The sequence below is a fragment of the Bombyx mandarina genome, chromosome 23 (genome assembly GCF_030267445.1).
Source record: "Bombyx mandarina strain Sakado chromosome 23, ASM3026744v2".
Taxonomy (NCBI): Eukaryota; Metazoa; Arthropoda; class Insecta; order Lepidoptera; family Bombycidae; genus Bombyx; species Bombyx mandarina.
Window position 1 is genome coordinate 7220169 of NC_143229.1, and position 22412 is coordinate 7242580.

The 22412-nt window shown below is 37.3% G+C and overlaps 4 protein-coding genes and 3 long non-coding RNA genes across 10 annotated transcripts in view; 5 read left to right on the top strand and 2 right to left on the bottom strand.

Annotated features, from left to right (window-relative positions):
• LOC114245625 (uncharacterized) overlaps positions 1–22412 on the top strand; it is a 219774-nt gene that overhangs the window by 29201 nt on the left and 168161 nt on the right. The window lies entirely within an intron of this gene.
• LOC149500150 (uncharacterized) lies at positions 643–6365 on the bottom strand. Of its 4 annotated transcripts, XR_016325267.1 has the most exons (5): positions 6070–6365; positions 4973–5128; positions 4558–4615; positions 3428–4173; positions 2166–3339 (listed from the first exon to the last, which is right to left on the bottom strand). It is a non-coding gene; the product is annotated as an uncharacterized LOC149500150 (long non-coding RNA). The 4 variants fall into 4 exon arrangements; XR_016325269.1 differs by lacking the exon at positions 2166–3339 and adding an exon at positions 643–811 and having other exon boundaries at positions 4973–6365; XR_016325268.1 differs by having other exon boundaries at positions 2166–3199; positions 4973–6365.
• On the top strand, positions 6435–8014 carry LOC149500151 (uncharacterized). Its single transcript, XM_089737823.1, has 2 exons — positions 6435–7564; positions 7854–8014. Exons 1-2 carry the CDS (start codon positions 7442–7444, stop codon positions 7926–7928), a joined length of 198 nt encoding a protein of 65 aa, XP_089593949.1. The 5' UTR covers positions 6435–7441; the 3' UTR covers positions 7929–8014.
• Positions 11115–11796, top strand: LOC149500152 (uncharacterized). Its single transcript, XM_089737355.1, has 2 exons — positions 11115–11281; positions 11635–11796. The coding sequence occupies exons 1-2, from the start codon at positions 11159–11161 to the stop codon at positions 11707–11709; spliced, it is 198 nt and encodes a 65-aa protein (XP_089593481.1). The 5' UTR covers positions 11115–11158; the 3' UTR covers positions 11710–11796.
• Positions 13644–14398, top strand: LOC149500153 (uncharacterized). The gene is made up of 2 exons (XR_016325211.1): positions 13644–13924; positions 14254–14398. It is a non-coding gene; the product is annotated as an uncharacterized LOC149500153 (long non-coding RNA).
• Positions 14397–15302, bottom strand: LOC149500154 (uncharacterized). The gene is made up of 2 exons (XR_016325212.1): positions 15088–15302; positions 14397–14906 (listed from the first exon to the last, which is right to left on the bottom strand). It is a non-coding gene; the product is annotated as an uncharacterized LOC149500154 (long non-coding RNA).
• Positions 17555–18411, top strand: LOC149500155 (uncharacterized). The gene is made up of 2 exons (XM_089737412.1): positions 17555–17745; positions 18258–18411. The coding sequence occupies exons 1-2, from the start codon at positions 17623–17625 to the stop codon at positions 18330–18332; spliced, it is 198 nt and encodes a 65-aa protein (XP_089593538.1). The 5' UTR covers positions 17555–17622; the 3' UTR covers positions 18333–18411.

Here is a 22412-nt window from a genome sequence, read left to right on the forward strand (position 1 = left end):
CTATTAAAAATTTTTCATCTATGTTTTAGTGAACTCTTTGATCCGACCTCTATTTCTTTAAAGCCTTCGTCAGAACAGTAGGTATACCACCCACCTAATGATGAGTTATTACTCACCATGCGATAATTATCGCAGCTCATGGACGTCAGCAATGCCAAATGCACAGCCAAGCTCTTGCCAACCACTGAGGATTTTTTTGAAACGATCCCATCGTATGACTTTTTACCATAATAATAATGGTCGTGATTAATAAAAACAACACAAAAAGAAAAATGAAAGCATGGATTCCGCTGCTCAAAAGAGGTCTATATCAGAAGGCCACTCAAATACCGGTATTTCTACCCATCAAATCTGAAATAATGATTACTTTACAGCATAAAACACGAGCCTTGAAAAAGCATAAGATAAATATTTCTACAACGAAGATGGAAAGGAATATGAAATATGCAATACAAGGAATATAGAAAAATATAAATGTCTTAAAGCCAGAGAACATAAAAAGGTAGGAGGTTTACTGGGAGGGGTGTCTTATGAGCCCGCACAAGTCTTGCCTATTTGCCGCGAAACAGTAATGCATTTCGGTTTGATGTGTGAGGCAACCGCTCCACTTACTATATTACTAAGACTTTAGAAATCATATCTAAAGGTAGATGGTGGCATTAATGTTATAGATGTCTAGCAGAAGTTCTGCTACGAGTATATCGCTGACACTTTAGGAATCAGGTCTCAAGATGGGTGGCGGCATTAACGGTGTGGGTGTGGTTGGGCTCCGGTAATCTTCTAAAACCAGCTTGGCCATGAGCTCGTTCACCTGACGGAGCAAAAATTGATTTAAAAACTTAAAATACTACTTTAAACTTCACTATACCAGTAAGCTGTTCGTCGTGTGAATAAATTTTGTATTATTTATTTTTATTGTCGTTGTAGGTAGTTTATTGATACGGTCCTGACGGTAAGCTCTTACTGTCTCTCAAAAGCATCACTCCTAGCCAAGTAACTACCTAAAATAAATTAAAGAAATCGATGTTCACTAATTTGAATGTAATATTCATGTGCATAATGTGAATAATCATTTATTCAACTATGGATATTAAAAGCCCTTTCTACTGACGATGAAGTTTAAAAAAAAAAAAAAAATTTTTTGGCGCGTAAACGTGAAAAAATTTAGGCGCACTGAATTTTAAAATTTGTTTTAAATATTTTTAACATAGTAATTTAGTGTATTGTTTTGTAAAATAATTTCATAGTATATGGTGGATAAGTTTGTATAAATAATTCGCTATGAGGAGAAGCGGGAAAAGGAAAAAAAAGAGGAAGGAAGATGAGAGCGAAACGGACGAAGGGGAAGAAAATTGTTTCTTTTCCAATACTTCGGACTCAGAAAGTTTTACACCAGAAATTGATCCGTATAAACCTTTTCAGGTTGAAAATTATCACAGGAAGTATCCGGATAATTCCAACAAAAATGAATTTATCGTATTTCTTTCTCATATAGTTGATGATCGCACATTCACTGACAAAGACCGCATGTATCTTTCTCAATGTATTCGCAAACACGGCGTCTCAGGTGTTTTACATTTGAGAACAATCAATAAATTTAAAGTTGGTATTACTTTTGACCTGGCCAATAACGCAAATGTTTTCTTACAAAATAAGAAGCTATTAGAAGAGCTTCGGTTAAAAGCAAGCATACCGGCCTCCGATACTGAAATTACTGGAGTGTTAACTTCAGTACCAGTAGGATTATCAAATAAAAAAATTTCAACTTTAATAGGTAGCTCTCGAAATATCATTCAGGTTCGTAGGTTTATGCGTAGGGTCAAGAATGACAACGGGTTAGTCACATTTCAACCAACACAGACAGTGGCAGTGACATTTGCATCGACACAACTCCCACAGTACGTATACTTGGATTCTTGGCGACATGAGGTATCTCAGTATATTCCCCAAGTAAAACAGTGTCTAAGATGTTTGAAGTATGGTCACATAGCTAAATATTGTAAAAATGCAGAAGTATGCTCAATATGCACGGAAAACCATAACTTTAAATCATGCACAGTGGCAATAATCAATGCCAAATGCGTAAACTGTGGTGGGAACCACGTTGCCATCTCATCTCAATGTCCTATTAAAAAGAAGAAAGTAGAAGAAAATAAAATAAAGTCTAAAACTGTTACCTATGCAAATATATTTGACGAAAAATCTTTTCCACAACTTACGAACAGACATATAGAAACTCAATTACAAAACTTAACTAAGTCCGAAATTTTTATGAATCTTTTAACCAAATCAATTCTTAAAGTTGACCAAATTAACACTGGTTCCATACGTAACATCCTGCTTGAAACTTTCAGTCAAAAAACCTTATTTCCTTCTTAATGGATCATTTAAATATATTACAATGGAACTCACAAAGTATTCTTTGCAATAGATTATATTTAACACATTTCTTATACGAGCAAGATATTCATTTAGCAATTATATGTGAAACTTGGCTTCGTCCAGAAACCGTTTTCAAAATTAAAGGTTTTAACGTTGTTAGACATGATTCAGGCAATAAGCACAATGGAGTGGCCATTTTAATCAAAGATACTATTCAGTACAAGCATTTGCCAACTTTTTCAGACAATGGTCTCCAAAACATATGTGTGACAATTTTTCTTAATAATAAAGAATTAAGTTTAATTAGTTGTTACTGTCCTACTTATAGTTATCCCAGATTCGATAAAACTAAATTAGATAATCTCATAAAATCTATTCCACATCCTTTTATTTTGGCCGGTGATTTCAATGCTCACAATACATCTTGGGGTTGTAATTCAACATCACGTCGTGGTAGAGAGATTTTAGACGTCATCAATGATAATTGTCTAGTTCTGTTGAATGATGGGCAGGTTACTACTGTTGGATCTTCATCATGGCGTCCAAATGCATTAGACCTTACAATAGTTTCTCCAGAACTTGCCATGTCTTGTGAATGGTCTGTACATAACGATCCTCTCGGCAGCTATCATCTTCCAGTATTAATTAAATTCCATTTAACAACTGCAACTGATATTCACAACACACTTCATACAACTCTTCCTGTTTATCCAAATTACAAATGTGTCGATTGGAATTCTTATAAAAATCGTGTAGATGTTGGTCTTCAAAAAATAAATTTCAGCCAATATTCATCTTTAGAAAGTTACGATATATTCTGTAAATTATTGGTCGATTCAGCTCGGGCTTGTAGTGGCGTTTCTCGTAGTAAACAAAATATATCATCTCGTAAAGGTCCTATTCCACGACCTAGACTACCTTGGTGGAATTTTAAATGCTTTGATGCTGTTGCAAAATCTAAAGAGGCATATGTGAAGTTTAAAAATTGTCCATCACAAGAACATTATATAAACTTTAAAAAACAACAAGCTTTTAAAAAACTTACATTAAAAATAGAAAAACATAACAGTTGGGTCCGTCTTTGTGAATCATTCAATCGCTCAACACCATTGTCTTTGATCTGGAAACATATGAGGAAATTTGGTAAAATTTATAATTCAAAAGGAGAGCAAGATGGTTGGGTTTTGGAGTTTCTTGAAAAATACAGTTCTGTTTATCAAAATCAGCTACAAATTGAAAATGTTTTGTCAACTAATAACAACAGTTTTTTATGTGATTCTTTTACTCTCCAAGAGTTGAAATCTGCAATCGCTTCTCGTAAAGATACAGCATTCGGTTTTGATGGTATTCCATACATTTTGTTTAAAAATCTCAGTGATTCTGCTCTGAGAAAAATATTGTTGATTTTGAATGAATTGTGGTTAAATATTGAAATCCCAACAGACTGGAAAATTGACATTTTAGTACCTGTATTAAAACCTCAAAAACCTAAATACAATGCTAATTCTTATCGCCCAATAACTCTCACTTCATGCGTGGGTAAACTTTTTGAACAGTTGTTAAAACAAAGATTGGAATTTTTTGTTGAAAAATATAATTTAATATCTGACAATCAGTATGGTTTTCGTAAAGGTAAATCTGCACATGAAAGCTTCTGTCAATTGCATTTAGATATTTGTAATAGTGTTGTAAATAAAGATTGTCTTGTTGCTGTATTTTTTGATATTTCTGGAGCATTTAACAGTGTTGATATTGATGTCCTCTTCAAAGAACTGTGTGGTTTAGGTATACCTGTCAAAATTGTAAATTGGGTTCATAATTTCTTACTAAATAGAAAGGTTTATGCTAAATATAATGGTAAAATTTATGGTCCTATGTCTTCTTCAACAGGTGTTTGTCAAGGAGGAATATTGTCACCCCTGTTATTTCTTTTGTATATACACAGATTAAATGAAATATTAGGCACTAATATAAAAAACTTACAGTTTGCAGATGATTTAGTAATATACGCTAGTGAGAAAAATATCCAGCAAGTGATTGCTGATATAAATTTAGCTCTAACAAAGTTATATGAATATTTTAGTTACTTAAAACTTGAAGTTAATGCTGCCAAATCAAAAGTTTTGGTTTTTGGTAAACATTCTTCTATTCCTCCCGTAGTATACAACAACTTACCATTGGTTCTGTCGTTAGAGGCTAAGTTTCTTGGTGTTTTATTCACAACTTCATTATCCTGGAATGAATATGTAGAATTAATTATTGCAAGAGCCAATAGAGCTTTGAATATATTAAAGAGTTTGTCAAAAATCAGTTGGGGAGCAGACCCTAAAATACTGCTGATGTTGTACAAATCATTGGTCAGAAGTCATTTTGAATATTGTTTTATTGTGTTTTGGTTCAGTCCATAAACTTGTTGATAAACTTGATAAAATACAAAACAATGCCTTACGCTTAATTACTGGTGCATTTAAAACCACACCTATTAATGCAATGCAATTAGAGTGTAATTTACCACCAATCAAAATCAGATTAGAGCATCTAAAAGAAAGATTCATTTTAAAAATATATACAAATAAAAACAATACATTACTTAATTATTTGTCATCTGCTTCTTCTACTTTCTTCAATAAATGTCCATTTGTTCTTGAAAATATATCTGGGTTTCTTCAATTTCTTCATGATGCACATATTCAGCGAAATGAATCCCATTTTCCTTGTTATCAAGGTGAATTTGAAAGTAAATACCCTGATATAAATATAGTAATAGATTCTGAATTACATAGAAAAGAACAAGTATATGAAAAAAATTTTTCTTGGCGAGATCATAGATTCATTTGTACAGATGGGGCTAAAAATGATATATGCACATCTTTTGCTGTTTATGATAGTGTCCTGAAAGATGGACTTAGATATAAACTTGATAACAACTTGAGCATATATTCTGCTGAAGCTGTTGCAGTTCTGTCTGCATTGCAACATATAGATAAGCATAAAAATACTTGTTCAAAGTGGGTTATTGCCACTGATTGTATGAGCCTATTAAAAAGTCTTGAAAATAATGTAAATAAAACAAATGTAAATTATTTAGTGTATAGTATAAAACAACTTTTGTATTATTTGAATGTAGTTTGTCATGTAAATATTGTACTAGTTTGGGTTCCATCCCACATTGGCATATTGGGCAATGAAAAAGCTGACCATTTAGCAACCATGATAACAAATTATAGTGCGGGTTCTGTCCCATATTTTGAAGTTGGAATTCCTTTCACAGATATTCATAGTTGTCTTAAAAAAAGAATGTGTGATAACTGGAAGAAACATTGGGATCATTCTACTCAAGTCTTATCTAAGGGTACTTGGTACAGTCTTTTGAATTCTGAAGTAAATAAAAGACCTTGGTTTTGTAATGGAGAATATGTAAATAGAAAGTTTTATTCTATTTTATGTCGTTTGAGGTTTGGTCATTGTCGTCTGAATTACCATCTATATCGTATGAGAATGATTCTCAGTGACTTGTGTGATCGTTGTGGAAATGCTGAACAACAATCTATAAACCATATTCTATTTTCTTGCCCATCCTTTAACATTCAGCGCCTTGTGTTAATGGATGAGTTACAGGACGTTTATGGATCTTCAAATTTGGTACCGCGCTGCATACAAGATCTATTGAAGAATGAGTCTACATACCAGTATATTTGCAAATTTTTTGTAAATACTGGAATAGAAATAAAATCTAAATTGGCGATCTGAATTATAAAAAAAAAAAAAAAAATTTCAATTTGACATATGTCAGTATATTTTCAAGGAAAAGATTACAGGACTTGACGTACCAACTAAGAATACTATGGACTGAAAACACTCCCGGATTATGAAAAATGAAAATGTAGAAAATGAAATAACGGAAGACAATACATTGTTACTTAAAAACTTAAGACTAATTTTACGAAAGACGAGGCTGTAAGGACTCAGTCCATTGCCTGCTTGCAAGAGCAAAACATAAAAAAAAAAAAAAAATAGTACTGCACAGTAGTGCACAGTAAGTATAGTACGATCGAAATGAAACTTCAAAATTATGCACTCCTTGCTTTTTTCCAAATTTCTTTACTGGTGGTAGGACCTTTTGGGAGTCCACACGGGTAGGTACCACCACCCCGCCTATTTCCGCCGTGAAGCAGTAATGCGTTTCGGTTTGAAGGGTGGGGTAGCCGTTGTAACTATACTGAGACCTTAGATCTTATATCTCGAGGTGGGTGGCGCATTTACGTTGTAGATATCTATGGGTTCCAGTAACCACTTAACATCAGGTGGGCTGTGAGCTCGTCCATCCATCTAAAAAAAAAAAAAAGGTAATACCGTATTTCTCATTATGACCTAGAGGTATTCTTAGAAGAACCTGTCCCGTTTGTTTGTCAATCTATTTACAACTTTAGTATTACTAGAAACAAAATCCAGAAAATAATTTAATATGGAATAGGGCTTAATAAAAACTTTGGGTAACACGAAAACTAATATTAAAGTGTGCAGAGTTAAAATTCTTTGTACAATTTAATACAATAATGAGCTTGATTCGCATTTTTAAGTAAAGACTTTTATGGATTTTTGTAACATGTTACAGGTGCAGCAAGAATAAATTTATTAGGTATTGCTGTTATTATTGACTCCTAATATAACAACTTTGGGTTACGAAATTTCTTTTTAGGTTATAAAACAGTTTCAAAACTTCAATAGCCCCCCAATACCCATAATCATTAAAGTTAAGTCAATGGGCCCTGAGCGCGATATCGCTTCGTGTACTATACTTATTTAAAATTTGGGATTTAAAACTTCGTTTTAATTTTTCCTTATTTACATATCCGATCTGTTTCAAGAAATTACATGTAACGAAAATGGAAAACAAATGTGTGAATGTTTTTAAAAACCCATCATCTGTGTCACCAAGTCAAGGAAACATTTTAGTGATGCTTCGCACACGCATATAAAAGCTTGAACTAGATTAAGTTGTCCATCATTCTCTAGCCAGCTCTTCCAGTGGTCACTACAACCAATACATAAATTAACAATGAAGGTGTTCAGTCTATTCTGCGTGGTGCTGGCGATGCTCATCCTCATAATGGGCGGAACTAGCGCGGCCCCTGAACCTAAGGGCATCGGGAAAATTATCAGAAAGGGCGGGAAAGTTATTGTAAGTTTTTAATCCTAAGTAGATTTTATTCTTACAATAGTTTTAAAATAAACTGTGCCCACAGTTTCACTTGGTTCAAAGTTAATATTAAATTACTATTAAACTATTATATTCCTTCAAAATGGTAAAGTATAACATATCGCCATAATATTATTTCTACAGATAAGGCACTCAAGACGTATTTAAAAATAAGGTAAAGCTATTAACTTAATCGAGTATTCCTAAAGAATAAAGAGATTAGTTTTTACATTTTACAGATAGGAATCTAAATGTTGTTAATTATTTCCAGAAACATGGGCTGACCGTCATCGGCGTCGGGGCCGCCGGACACGACGCCTACCAACAGTCACAGAACAGCGGATGAGCGACTCGCTGACATACAGACATCGTTACTTCAGTGATATTTTTATAACACATTGTTATTAAGTATAAATAAAAAATGGATTTAAATTTTTTTTTTCAATTTGCAAACATCACTTCCTTTGATTCACCGGCCTGGCAGAAGCCACCACCACGCCACCACCCCATCCCCTCAGAACACCCTCAAATCCGTAGACATGTTGACAAACCATCTGCCTACCGCGATAGGCAATGAATCAAATCAATGTAGTAGACTACTTTCACCTCATCAGACCATCTCTTGAATTCAGAAATCACCTTTCATCACAGGTGAATCATAGTGTGTGTGATGACACACACTATGATTCAAATGCGTCGTCTAAAGCGGGACGTCAAATCTCGCCTAAACGAAGCCCAAAATATAAGGTAGGTTATTTAGACCGAATCACGCTTCTCACCAAGCATACTGGCGACTAATTAGGACCCTTAAATCGGAAACCATCGTCACAATACCTATCCTCGTACGCCCCTCAGGTTAAATGCCGGCTTTCGATGACGATGAAAAGCAGAGTTAGTGGCCAACGCATTATAAGAACAGTGCTCAAACCGCGGACCCTGAACACACCGAGTTAGTCGACAGGCAGATCGAAGGCAAAGCTTCGCTTCCGCCCTCGGACGCGTTACCCCCCATTAACAATCGAAAACCTATAACCACGAAAAGACTCCTGCTCCCGAGGGCATCCACAACCACATATTAAAAACGTTACCCACCCAACTGGTAATCATGTTAGCCTTTATTTTAAATGCCGCTTTGACAAGCTGTATCGCCCCCGCGGTGTAGAAAGAAGCTAACGTTCTCGACATATGTACATATCGGCATTACGTCTACATCATACAAGACAGTGCTTCCGGAAGTGGCGCATCGACATCCACCCCACGAAAAGTACAGTCGTGATTTTCAAAAGGGGTCACCCTACCAAAACCACTACTACTATCTCGTCTCGTATTATTAATCAAAATCATTACCCATCCCATACCGTAGTTCTCGAAGGCCAATTACCTGGGCGTCACCCTCGACAGAGGAAGGCCATTCCGTCTTCACATAAAAACAGTCCGCGACCCAGCCGCATATCTCCTCGGTCGACTCTACTTCACGATTTGCAAGCGAATTAAATTGTCCCTTCGTAACAAGGTGACACTACAAAACTTGCATACATTCCTCTTTTTTTTTTTATTGCCTTGTAGACAGACGAGCATACGGCCCACCTGATGTTGAATGGTTACCGTCGCCCATGGACCTCAGCAATGCCAGGGGCAGAGCCAGGCCGCTGACTAACAGGTAGGAGAATGGACCTTCCTGTGTAGCGAACACACATAAACTCTCTCCAGGTCATCCCATCCCATTTCTGCAGCATAGACATCGGAGCGACGTAGTACGTGAGGAATATCGACATCCACGACGACTTATATTTAGAACCGATACATAAGTATCTGGAACCGTGCGAAAGCTAATTTGATTAAGCAGCGCAACACAATATCTCTTAGCGTAGCCGTCATTAATTACATACGCAAAGCCAACATCGCACTCAACATATCTTCTCAGATCCACCGGATCTATTCTCGGTATTTTTAGACACTTGAAGCACCAGTCAGCGTCCTCGTGGAACTCCTCGATTACGACAAAGAGCTCGACGAGCGAACTAGCCCATAGAAACATCCACTGAGTTTCTCGCCGAGTCTTCTCAGTGGGTAGCGACTCCAATGCAGTGGTAGATTCTGCGAAGCCACTGCTCTTGCTAGGGCCAGTGTTAGAAAATTTAACACAATTCGATCCCCATGAGCTTACCTACCTGCCAGTGTGTAGCTGGAATAGCCCTTTAGACTACCAACGAACAGGTAGGGAATAAATAAGTATAAGAATATCAGAGTAACCATCGTACTTTAACCGAAAAAGACAAGAAAATTAAATCTATAATTACTATTTACAGTCTTACTCAACTTATAATGTATTTAAATTATTAATTTATGTAAATAAAATATAAAATTATCCATTCCATATCCATCCATATTTGGCTAGTAGCCTAAGGGACTATTCCAACTTCACGCGGATGTGGAAAACTCTTAATAACCTAAATAACGAATTATTGTAGGAAGGCAAACTTAATACTCCCATCAAAAATATCCTGTTTCAGTTTTTTTATCTTGTAATCGAAAAAAATTCAAATGTTCTGGATGGTTCATTTTATTTCGCAGTTTCTGACGGGGATGTTATCTTCAGACGTGAGCTATTTACATTGAATTCAATTGAGACAATTTACTGCGATTGCTACGAAAACAAATTCCGGAAAATAGTCCGTAATATCCTCTGAGAACGCAATTGCTGGCAGGACAAACGTGTTGATATGTTAAATTCTTGAGCGTCGTATGTCTTACATTATACGGATCTTGTGAGGAACTGACTAAAATTCGGTTAAGTTATCCGTTTTTTGCCAAAAAACTTATTGACACCATAAGTCGCATGGCAATTAGGTAGCTAGCTAGAAGCCATTCTATATTCATAAGGTTCGTGGTGCATAAGCTGTTCTCGACTGCAACCCTGCTCAGTTCTTAGATTATTACTTTCATTATCTCTCGTTTTGTTGGTAATGAAGACTGAATTAAATATTTTGTGTAATCCAAGACAAAATAGCGTTTTCTAGGGTACTATTACACCATTTAATTACGTTTTTCTGAGATTTTAAGCATATTTTGTTGTTTTAACGTATGAGCTAGATCTATAGCAAGTGATTAATTAAATTCCAAAATAATGCTTTTCTTTCCCAATTTCTTCATATAATATACTACATAACGTTATGAACACATTTTCTGAGTTTGAGTCATTTTCCCAAGCTGGATATCAAACCTGTAACTTCAAGCAGAAAAGTTAAATCAGTAGGCCCCGTACCCATTAACAGTTTGACGGTTCATCTGAATGCTCATTTGTTAATTCCACATTCTATTATGACAAAAAGTTAATTCCAGATTCAAGTTTCATTTTTCCTTATAGGCCTATCGATTTATTTCAGAAAGAACGTCTTACGACAATGGAAAATAAATATGTGAATATTAAAAATACCCATTTGTGTCACCTACTCAAGGAAACATTTTGTTCAGTGAAGCTTCCACAAGCCTATATAAGCTTGAACTAGATTAAATTGTCCATCATTCTCTTGCCATCTCTTCCAGTGGTCACTACAACCAATACATAAATTAACAATGAAGGTGTTCAGTATATTCTGTGTGGTGCTGGCGATGCTCGTCCTCATAATGGGCGGAACTAGCGCGGCCCCTGAACCTAAGGGCATCGGGAAAATCATCAGAAAGGGCGGGAAAGTTATTGTGAGTTTTTAGTTCTGGCTAGATTTCATTTTTATAATATTTTTAAAATAAACTGCGCCCGCAGTTTCACTCGTTTTAAATTTTATATAAAATTACTATTATACTATTATTTTTCTTTAAAATAGTAAAATAATAGTTTAATAGTAGATTTAATTTGAATAGTGAAATAAAACATATCGCCATAATATTACTACTACATACGAGTATAAGGGTCTCGAGATATATTTCATTCCAATTTTGGCATGGAAACATAAAGCTGTGAAGTTAATTAAGTTTTGAATTTGAATTTGAATTATCGAGATTAGTTATTACATTTTACGGTTAGGATTTTAAATGTTTTTAATTATTTCTAGAAACATGGGCTGACCGTAATCGGCGTCGGGGCCGCCGGACACGACGCCTACCAACAGTCGCAGAACAGCGGATGAGCGACTCACTGACATACAGAGATCGTTACTTCAGTGATATTTTTATAACACATTGTTATTAAGTATAAATAAAAAATGTATTAAAAAAATTTCTTTCTTTCAAATTGCAAACATCACTTCCTTTGTTTCACCAGCCTGGCAGAAGCCACCACGCCACCACCCCGTCCCCTTAGAGCACCCTCAAATCCGTAGACATGTTGACAAACCATCTGCCTACAGCGATAGGCAATACATCTCATCAAATCAATGTAGTGGACTATTTCCACCGCATCAGACTGTCTCTTGAGCTCAGAAATCATCTATGAGTTAGAAATGCATCAAACCAAGCTCACGATCGCTATCCCACCGAATCAAATCTAATTCAAATGCGTCGTCTAAAGCGAGAAATCAAATCTCGCCTAAACGAAGCCCAAAATACAAGGTAGGAAAGTTATATAGTAACAAAACAATAGTATATATAGTAACAATTCGCGCCCTCTCACGCAGCATACTGACAACTAACTAGTAGCCTCAAATTTGAAACTATCGTCACTATACTATACCCACCCCCATACGCCCCTCAGGCTAAATGCCGGCTTTCGATGACGATGAAAAGGCAGAGTTACTGGCCAACGCACTGCAATAACAGTGCTCAAACCAGGGACCCCGAACAAACCGAGTTCAAGAGACATGAACCCCACTAAAAGTACAGCCGTGAATTTCAAAAGGGGTCGCCCAGCAACACCACTACTACTGTCTCGTCTCGAATTAGTCTTGGGAACACCATTCTGTCCATCAAAATCTTTACCCATCCCATACAATTACCTGGGCGTCACCCTCGACAGAGGAAGGACATTCCGTCTTCACATAAAAACAGTCCGCGACCCAGCCGCATATCTACTCGGTCGACTCTACTTTACGATTTGCAAGCGAATTAAATTGTCCCTTCGTAACAAGGTGACACTACAAAACTTGCATACATTCCTCATGACCATGAGGTCCTGTGGAGCGAACACACATAAACTCTCTCTAGGTCATCCAAACCCATTTCTGCAGCATAGACATCGGAGCAACGTGGTACGTGAGGAACATCGATCTCTACGACGACTTATATTTAGAACCGATACATAAGTGTCATAAGGAACCGTGCGCAAGCTAATTTGATTAAGCAGCGCAACACAATATTTCTTACCGTGGCCGCCATGAATTACATACGCCAAGCCAACATCGCACTAAGCATATATTGTCAGATCCACCGGATCTATTCTCGGTATTTTTAGGCTCTTCAAGCACCAATCAGCTTCCTCGTGGAACTCCTCGATTACGACAAAGAGTTTGACGAGCGAACTAGCCCATAGAAACAACTCACTGTGTTTCTCGCCGGATCTTCTCAGTGGGTAGCGATTCCAATCCAGTGGTAGATTCTGCGATGCCACTGCTATTGCTAGGGCCAGTGTTAGAAAATTTCTCCCAATTCGATCCCCATGAGCTCACCTATCTGCCAGTGTGTAGCTGGAATAGCCCTTTAGACCGCCAACGAATAGGTAGGGAATACAATAGTATAGTAACATCAGAGTAACCGTCGTACTTTAACCGAAAAAGACAAGAAAATTAAATCTATAATTACTATTTACAGTCTTACTCAACGTATACTGTATTTAAAATGTTAATTTATTTATATAAAATATGAAATTATCCATTCCGTATCCATCATCCATATTTGGCTGGTAGCCTAAAAGACGATTCCAGCTTTGCGTGGATGTGGAAGACTCATAATAACGTAAATAACGAATTATTACAGGAAAGAAAACTCAATACTCCCATCAAAAATATCCTGTTTCCGTTTTTTTATCTTGTGATCGAAAAAAAATCCAATGTTCTGGATGGTTATTTTTATTTCGCAGTTTCTGACGGGGATGTTATCTTCAGGCGTAAGCTATTTACATTGAATTCAATGGGGTTGGCAACTGTCAAAGTGGCGCTGGTGTGCATTGTTCCCATAACATTCAATATTTGTATTGGAATTTTTGATTAAAAATTATTTTAAGCACAATGACGCATTGTTTTGTACCAATATGCTCAGAAATTGGAGTACATCAATTCCCGAAGGACAAGAAAATTAGAAGACTGTGGTTAAAGGCCATTTGACGCGAAAAAAGTACTCCCACAAAAAGTTCGAGGTTATGTCGTAAACACTTTGTGGAATCTGACTATGAAAACATTAGTAAATACACAGGTATGCTTCTTTCTGTCAAATATTTATAATGCATGACTAGGTGTAGCACACATCTTTGTTCTCTTATTAAAAAAATCCAATAATAATTAGTTAGGCATACTATTAGTTGCTAACAAATTTTGCAAGTAGATTTATGCTGTAAGGAACCTTTTAACAAACACAAAATCAGACTGGAAGAAACACATTCCTCATGAGCTGTTGTTCATTATCAGCTGTTACTATTGAAAGTTCTATCTAAATCGCTGCATCCATTGCAATAACAAATATTTTGAAACTATGGTCAGGTTTCCTTGTGATAGTATATTTAAATGTTATTCTTTGTGTTGTAGGTGTCAAACATTAACATAAATATCTGAAGAAAGGTACCATCTATATTTTCATGGAATGTGAAACCAGTTTCTGAAGAAACAAAAAGTAGAGAAGTTACTTATGTAATTTTAGAGAAGGAATTGTCAATAAAAATAATTAAAAATATTCCTGATTTTTTATTTCGACAAGTGTGTATAGTTATAATACAGATGTTTTTCATACAATGCTTCTTTGAAAATATTTTCATAAAAGATATCTAATTTATTTAACATATTATTTATAAAATTATTGTCTTTTTCAACATAAATCACTTTGATGTCCTTGTAGGTGTAAATGACAAAGTTGCAGTATGTTTTGCCTGATCAGTATAACTGTCCTTGGATTTGATAATAATATGGGCAGGTTTTTTTTTGAGACAATATCCCGTTACATTGTTCTAAGTAAGGCACCGTTGTTATATTTATTTCATGTTTTCTGCTAGCGTATGGACATTTCACTTCAATTATAGCTTCTTCGCCCAACACACCATCAGGAGATGCAGCAAGATATGGGCGCTCTTGGCTATTGAAAATGCCACATGGTTCCACTAGCAAATCATCTCCACTAGCATATTTTGCTAGAGCATTTTTTTCATTTTGTGTCAAAATAAAAATTTTGGTCATGTAGCTCTAATCTGAAAAAAGCAAAATAATACATTAGTTGGTAGGTAATGTGTGTAATATGAGCAATTCTTTTTGCACATGCTACAAGGAATAAAGTTCCTAAGGTACACAATTTAATATTATTATTATAATAGCTACCGGAAACAGTTTGAGAGAAGTTTTCTAAGTTAAAATAAAACATCAACATTGTACCTTTCGACAAAATCCACTTTTTTTATTCGTAAAGATGCCAGACGTTTTCTCAACTCCTCCTTTAATTCTTTAACTATCCAGTTGGATTACATATTGTAAAACTGTTTAGCACTACTTAGAAAGTAATAAGAACCGTATCAAAGTCACAAAATGCCGAAATATCACGAACGCAAAACACACAAAATGGCGGCTCTCTATGACAAGGGAACAAGCTACGCTGGCGACATCTGAGAAAAGCTTTGACCGGCCAACCCCAATGAAAACAATTTTGGGAAAATAATCCGTAATGTCCTCTGGGAACGCAATCCTTGGTAGGATAGACGTGTTGATATGTTAAATTCTTCGAGCGTCGAATGGTTTTTTTTATGATTGAAATATTACTGGTGGCCCGGAGGCATTTCCAGTTTCACCAGGACAGGTAGGCGAGCAAAGGCTCAGTCAGGAGGGGTGGGATTTGCTAACAACTGCCCGAGCGCCTCCGAAGGAGGCCTAACAACTCGAGAGCAATTGCTTCGCGAATGAATCTACCACCGGATCAGAATCGCGACCCGCTGAGAAGATCCGGCGAGAAACTCAGCGGGCTGATGCATGGGTTAGGTTGCACGTGGACCTCTTTGTCGAGTTCGATGAGTACGGTTAGCGGGGTCCCTAAGTCTGCTCCTAGTGTTAGAGCTGAAGGCGTCTAATGCAAAGGTTATTGGATCTGATGGATCCGTAAGGACGTGTCTAGGGCGTCGAAGGTGACTGGCTCCTGCATGATCAGGATTCGGGGAGTAGTCAGCGGCGGCAACGATAAGGCGATTATCAAGACGCATAGCCTTATCGAAGTACCGTTCCGACGCCGACTTCATGTATTTCTGGATTGATTCGAGGCCCAGATCGTCGTGTAGGTCAACGTTCCTCACGAACCATGGAGCCGCGATGGCTAACCTGCAAAAGCGGGATTGTAGAGATTGTAGGGTGTCTATGTGTGTGCGGGCCGCGTGAGCGAACACTACACTCGCGTAAGTTATGACGGGCCTTATGCAAGCTTTGTAAAGTGTCACCTTGTTCCGAAGGGACATTTAACCCCGCTTTCAGATCATGGGACAGAGTCTGCCAATAATAAATGCGGCACGGTCGCGGACTGTTTTTATATGTGGGCGGAATGTCATGGATGCATCCGGGTTGACTCCCAGGTACTTGACCTTCCTGACCCAGGGTATAGGTTGGTCAAGAGGGTGATCGGGGGTGTGATGTTTCTCCTCCTAATGCGGGAGGAAATAAGCGGTGAGTTTCCCCTTTGAAAAAACACTGCTGTACTTTTCGCTGGGTTGATGTCTATGCGCCATTTTCGAAACCACTGTCCGAGGGTTAGCGCTGCGCTCTGGAGTTTACTCGCGATTAGGGGCTTGTTTCTACTCGAATAGTAAACAGTCGTGTCGTCGGCGAATAAGGCTAGCTGGGTCGGCGGCGATCGGAGAATATCGTTAATATACGCATTATACGGATCTTGTGAAGAACTAATTAAAATTCGGTTAATTTATCCGTTTTTTCGGACTTCGGACTTTCTCGACTGCAATCCTCCTCACTTCTTAGATATGTACCTTCATTATCTCTCGTTTTGTTGGTAATGAAGACTGAATTAAATATGTTGTGTGATCCAAGACAAAATAGCTTTTGCTAGGGTACTACTACAGCGTTTCATTTTGTTTTTCTAAGATTTTGCTGTTTTAACATATGAACTAAACCTAGAGCAAGTGATTAATTTAATTCCAAAATAATGTTTTTCTTTCCCAATTTCTTCATTTAATATACTACATAACGTTATGAACACATTTTTAGAGTTCCGAATCATTTTCCCAAGTCGGATTACGTCATTACGGATCCTCCCGATCCATTAACTGTGCTTTTTGGTACCTCAAGCACTGGTCACCGTCCTCGCCGAACCCGGCTTGCGACGAAGGGCTTGACGAGTAAATTAACCCATAGACACAGCCCACTGAGTTTCTCGCCAGGTCTCAGTGGGTCGCGTTTCCGATCCGGTGGTAGATTCTGTGTAGCACTGCTCTTACTAGGGCCAGTGTTAGCAGCACACCCGGTTTGAGCTCCGTGAGCTCACCTACACGTCAAGGAGAAGCTGAAATAGCCTCTCAAGGCAAGCATAGGTAGGAAAAAAAGGAATAAAAAAAACAAGTCGGATATCAAACCTGTAACTTCAAGCAGAAAAGTTAAATCACTAGGCCCCGTACGCATTAACAGTTTGAAAGTTCGTCTGAATACTCATGTTAATTCCACATTCTATTATGACAAAAAGTTAATTCCAGATTTACGTTTTATTTTTCCTTATTGACCTATCGATTTGTTATAGAGATCACGTCTAACGACCATGGAAAATAAATGGGTGAATATTAGAAATACCCATTTGTGTCACCTACTCAAGGAAACTGAAGTGATGCTTCTCACACGCCTATAAAAACTTGAATTAGATTTAGTTGTCTATCATTCACTAGCCATCTCTTCCAGTGGTCACTACAACCAATATATAAATTAACAATGAAGGTGTTCAGTATATTCTGCGTGGTGCTGGCGATGCTCGTCCTCATAATGGGCGGAACTAGCGCGGCCCCTGAACCTAAGGGCATCGGGAAAATCATCAGAAAGGGCGGGAAAGTTATTGTGAGTTTTTAAAATCAAACTTTCTAGTTCGAATAATTTATTTGTAAAATAATTTATATTTAGCCGATGTTACACTTCGATAACATTTGAATCTGTAAAATTAGAGGGGCTTGTATTCATTTATTTCGAACGATTAAGTTGTATTGTGATATACTCGAAACATCAAAACAAAATTTCAGGCAAAATTTGCCACCCCTTACCCAATTTCAAATGTTTATATTTTATCCGTTGTTTCATCGTCTGGTATTCTATTTGTTTGTTTTTGTTTGTTTTCCAGTCAGCCACAATACCGTTTATAGGTAGACGACGATGCGACGCAGCTGGTCATAATTTAAGCGTTGCCTTCACTTGAGTCAACCAACACAGCTGCGGCGTACCTTAACAAATTTAAAACAATTACGCAGAAATGTATCGCTGAGAAATTAATGAGATTGTTAGCGTGCTCTTAGTGATTACAATATAATATTGTTATAACTTAGAAGTAGGAGTCTAAATCGTTTAATGTTTTCCAGAAACACGGATTAACCGTAATCGGCGTTGGAGCCGCAGGACATGAAGTCTACCAAGAGTCAAAGAACAGCGGCTGAGCGATTGAACTGATTTTAAAAATCACCACTTCAGTATTATTTGTAATATCTTTAGAATATATTCTCTCATTTTAAACTAGCTTTGTTTTTTTACCTTGATTTTCATGCATTTGTGTACAAATCTATAAAGGTATTTATGCAGCAATTAACTATTTGGATACAATGAGAATGGGCAATTAATCCGGAATAGTTTTTAAACTCTATAAATTAGACGTCATAGTACTTCACCGAAAATTAAATCCAATATTACTTAACTAATATAATAAGTTATTAAAGTGCTAGGCGGCATAGTTTGAATATAAATGTCATTGTAGTCTTCGTGCATACTAGTCCAAAGCACAAAAATCCAAATCCACCTGTTTTATTCCTGAAAAAGCTAATATTTTACATATACCGTACAAGCAAGAGTCTCGTACCTAGCCAAATACCTTTCGATAGTTTCCAGAATTTGGAATCCGCTGAAGGCCCATTCTCAATCATGCTTTGGGGTTGTTCTTGGGCGCCTGTCCAACCCGACGACTGAGTGCATGTATCCATGACTGTAGGTGCAATGCGAATATGGTCAAGCATAAACTCGCGGTCTGCCCCCTATTGGTGGTGCAACAGCGTGTACCACTTATGCCACGAGCCGTGACTACTACTCCTCCTCCAATCGATCGCTCATTGCTGAGCATCGTGATGAGCCCACCTGTGATCTTTTCTTGTAATTTGTGGCCACTTATGTCGGTCAATGGCACAATGAAGTGCGTCGCTCAGTCTCGTGTCCACGTGCTTGGACATTTGATCACTCCATCTATTTTGGCTCCGACTATCCACTTTACTCGTCACTATGAATTTCTCTCGGGCCTACAGATTCGTCTTTCACGGAGTCTACTATATAAATTAAATTAAAATTTAATACATTCGACACGATAACATTCCAATTTTCTGTCTCATTTCCAGATTTTCTTTGTTTGGTAGTTAGTCCTGCCTACTGCTACTTCAACGTCGCAATATTTTGGATTAAATAGGTTTTGCTTCGAATCTCCTTAATCCTAATTTGAACTCGCAGGGAAACTCCAAGCAACGCCCTTTCCATTGCTCTTTGAATGACCTCGAGCCTTCCGATTAAAATACTATTACAATTCCGAATAAAATACTATTACAAGTTCAATTTGACAAAAATATAAAAAAGATTCCAAAATAAATTTTGTATTTTAAAAGTATTTTAAAAGATAACGCTCTTTAATTTTCCCCGTTTTCCAAATGATTCTTCAGATACCCTTGAGCTTAAGTATAATACTTTATAGATAAGTGCTCCCGACAGGAAATTCAGTGGAAAACAACTTCTCAATCTTCTTAGAGTACATTTATATAAATAGATAAACAAAAAACAAAATTAACAAAAAACAAAAATAAAAGAGAAAATACAACACATACAATTAAAATCTTGAGGTAAATATTATTGACTACAGCGCGAACTACCACGTAAATGACACGCGTAATGGTTTTTTTATCAGATTCAGAGATTTGTTTACCATTGACAGTATTACAGTATAACAGGATTCTTTAGATTTTAGACATATTTTCTTACAATGTATTAATTTTGGTCAACAGTCAGTTGGCTGATTACAATTGAAAATGAATCAATGAAAGAAAGATACAAAGAAAATGCCATGAATAAGCAAGCCAATGTTCATTGCTACAAATACCAAACCGGCGTATCTGGAATAGCCCTTTAGGCTGCCGGCGACTAGGTTGGAAAAAAATTTGCAAATACTTCTTCATTGACATTATTGGGAGAACGAAAATATTTAGCGCATAGATAACCTCGGAAGAAAACGGGAATCTTTCTTTTGAAAATGATTCCAGATTATTATATTGTCATAAATCGAAGTCAATATCTTTATTATTATTAAATTATCCACACAGATTAGGATACGTGACTGCTTCGCAGATGAAAATGTGGACATAATCTAGAACGTGAACCCCCGCACACCGAACAACAAATTGAAATCAAATGAGGCTTTGATGTGACGTGTGTCAATATGTAGGAAACAAAGTTCACCCATGAGGGATATGGGGGCTCAAGTAACAACTAATACAGAGAGACCGCGAGCTTGTTGGTTCCTCTACACCAAACAATTTTCATCAATCAAATAGCAATCCAAGCTTCTGGAAATTGATATGAAAATCGTACACTTAATTCTCAAATTTTATTTACACAAACTGAAATCTCTGTTTATTTGAAGCTCAAGCTTTAAATTTAGCAAGCAATAACAGTGTACAGTTAAAAAATAGTAATTAATGCTAGTTGAAAATACTATTATCCACTTACTAAAATTTAGTAAGTGGATAGTTTCCGAAATTCATCTTGGGATTGGGATTTCAAAGTTTCAATCTTTGTAAAAATGGTTTTTACGAACTCAAATTGCATTCATGTGAACGTAGAATGGCATTTTATTTTTAATTTGCAAACACTTCATCATCATCTTCAGCATCGGCCCACAGTCTTCCACTGCTGGACATAGGACTCTCCCAAACCATGTGTAGTATAATTATGATGTATATAATACAGGTTGTCGAAGCACGGGCAACATTGTGCAAAAATCATTGTATGGTGCCGCTGACTCGTACGTGTAATAATATGCAAAAGAGTTAGCGGTTTCTTGTCCAACCGTTCTTTTCGGTATCGAGTAGAAGGAACCCGCTCCTCCCCATGACCACTCACGCCTGGAGTCCCGCAAGGCCCCGTTCTCTCCCGGCTCCTATTTAGTTTATTCATTAACGACTTTCATTCCGCCCGCATATAAAAACAGTCCGCGACCGTGCCGCGTTTATTCTCGGCAGACTCTATCCCATGATCTGTAAGCGAAGTAAAATGTCCCTTCGGAACAAGATGACACTTTACAAAACTTGCATAAGGCCCGTCATGACTTACGCGAGTGTGATGTTTTCTCACGCGGCCCGCACACACTTCCTACAATCCTCCGATCCCTACAATCCCGCTTTTGCAGGTTAGCCGTCGGAGCTCTGTGGTTCGTGAAGAACGTTGACCTACACATGGACCTCGAATCAATCGCGAACGCTACTTCAATAAGGCTATGCATTATTATAATCGCCTTATCGTTGCCGCCGCTGACTATTCTCTAAATCTTGATCACGCAGGAGCCAGTCACCATCGACACCCTAGACACGTCCTTACCGATTCATCAGATCCAATAACCTTTGCATTAGACGTCTTCAGCTCTAACACTAGAAGCACGCTTGGGGACCCCGGTAACCGTACTCGTCGAACTCGACAGAGGTCGACGTGCAATCTAACCCAAGCATCAACCTGCTGAGTCTCTCGCCGGATCTTCTCAGCGGGTCGCGATTCCGATCTGGTAGTAGATTCATTCGCGAAGTAGTTGCTCTTCAGTTGTTAGGTCACCTTCGGAGGCGCTCGGGCAGCTATCAGCAAATCCCCTTCCTACTGGCTGAGCCTTTGCTCGCCCACCTGTCCTGGTGAAACTGTAAAGGCCTCCGGGCCACCAGTAATCCTTCCATCATAAAAAAAGTCAGCGGTGTTGTGGCTTGTTGTGCGATATTGTGACAACGTCGTGTGTTCCACGTGTACCTCGATATCGAAAAATGGATCTGATCTTTACAAATATACAAACGGAACAGTATTTTCAAACAAAATAGTACTAAGCAGACGAAATAATATAAAAACACATTAAAATAATGACACGACAACGCGTCGCCTACAATTTAATGATAAAGACTATTACATTTACGACTGCGGAATCAGCATTTACCTGGCGACTAATTTAATTACCAATTTTTTATGACACCCGGATGAGTTCCCGCTTACGAAGTACTAAAACAAAGCTAAAAAAACTCTTCAGAAGCTTCTGAAGCCTGTCCATTATTTATGTTAGACCACCTGGCCTGAAGGTTTATCATGAAACAAAAAATAACGGCTAACACAAGCTGATTATTAACTAATCAACTAATCTTTTATAAACATTATTAACTGTTTTTTAATCGGCTTTTCTTATGCACCTTTACTTTGTGCAATCTATTTACTTTCTTAACGCAATAAACTATTAATTTGTA

What these genes read in the sequence shown, in the direction of transcription:
- LOC149500152 (XM_089737355.1), top strand. Translation starts at nt 11,159, where the DNA reads ATGAAGGTGTTCAGTATATTCTGTGTGGTGCTGGCGATGCTCGTCCTC. An exon ending in GAAAGGGCGGGAAAGTTATT is followed by an intron (nt 11,282 to 11,634) that starts GTGAGTTTTTAG and finishes AATTATTTCTAG; the next exon opens with AAACATGGGCTGACCGTAAT.
- LOC149500155 (XM_089737412.1), top strand. Translation starts at nt 17,623, where the DNA reads ATGAAGGTGTTCAGTATATTCTGCGTGGTGCTGGCGATGCTCGTCCTC. An exon ending in GAAAGGGCGGGAAAGTTATT is followed by an intron (nt 17,746 to 18,257) that starts GTGAGTTTTTAA and finishes AATGTTTTCCAG; the next exon opens with AAACACGGATTAACCGTAAT.
- LOC149500151 (XM_089737823.1), top strand. Translation starts at nt 7,442, where the DNA reads ATGAAGGTGTTCAGTCTATTCTGCGTGGTGCTGGCGATGCTCATCCTC. An exon ending in GAAAGGGCGGGAAAGTTATT is followed by an intron (nt 7,565 to 7,853) that starts GTAAGTTTTTAA and finishes AATTATTTCCAG; the next exon opens with AAACATGGGCTGACCGTCAT.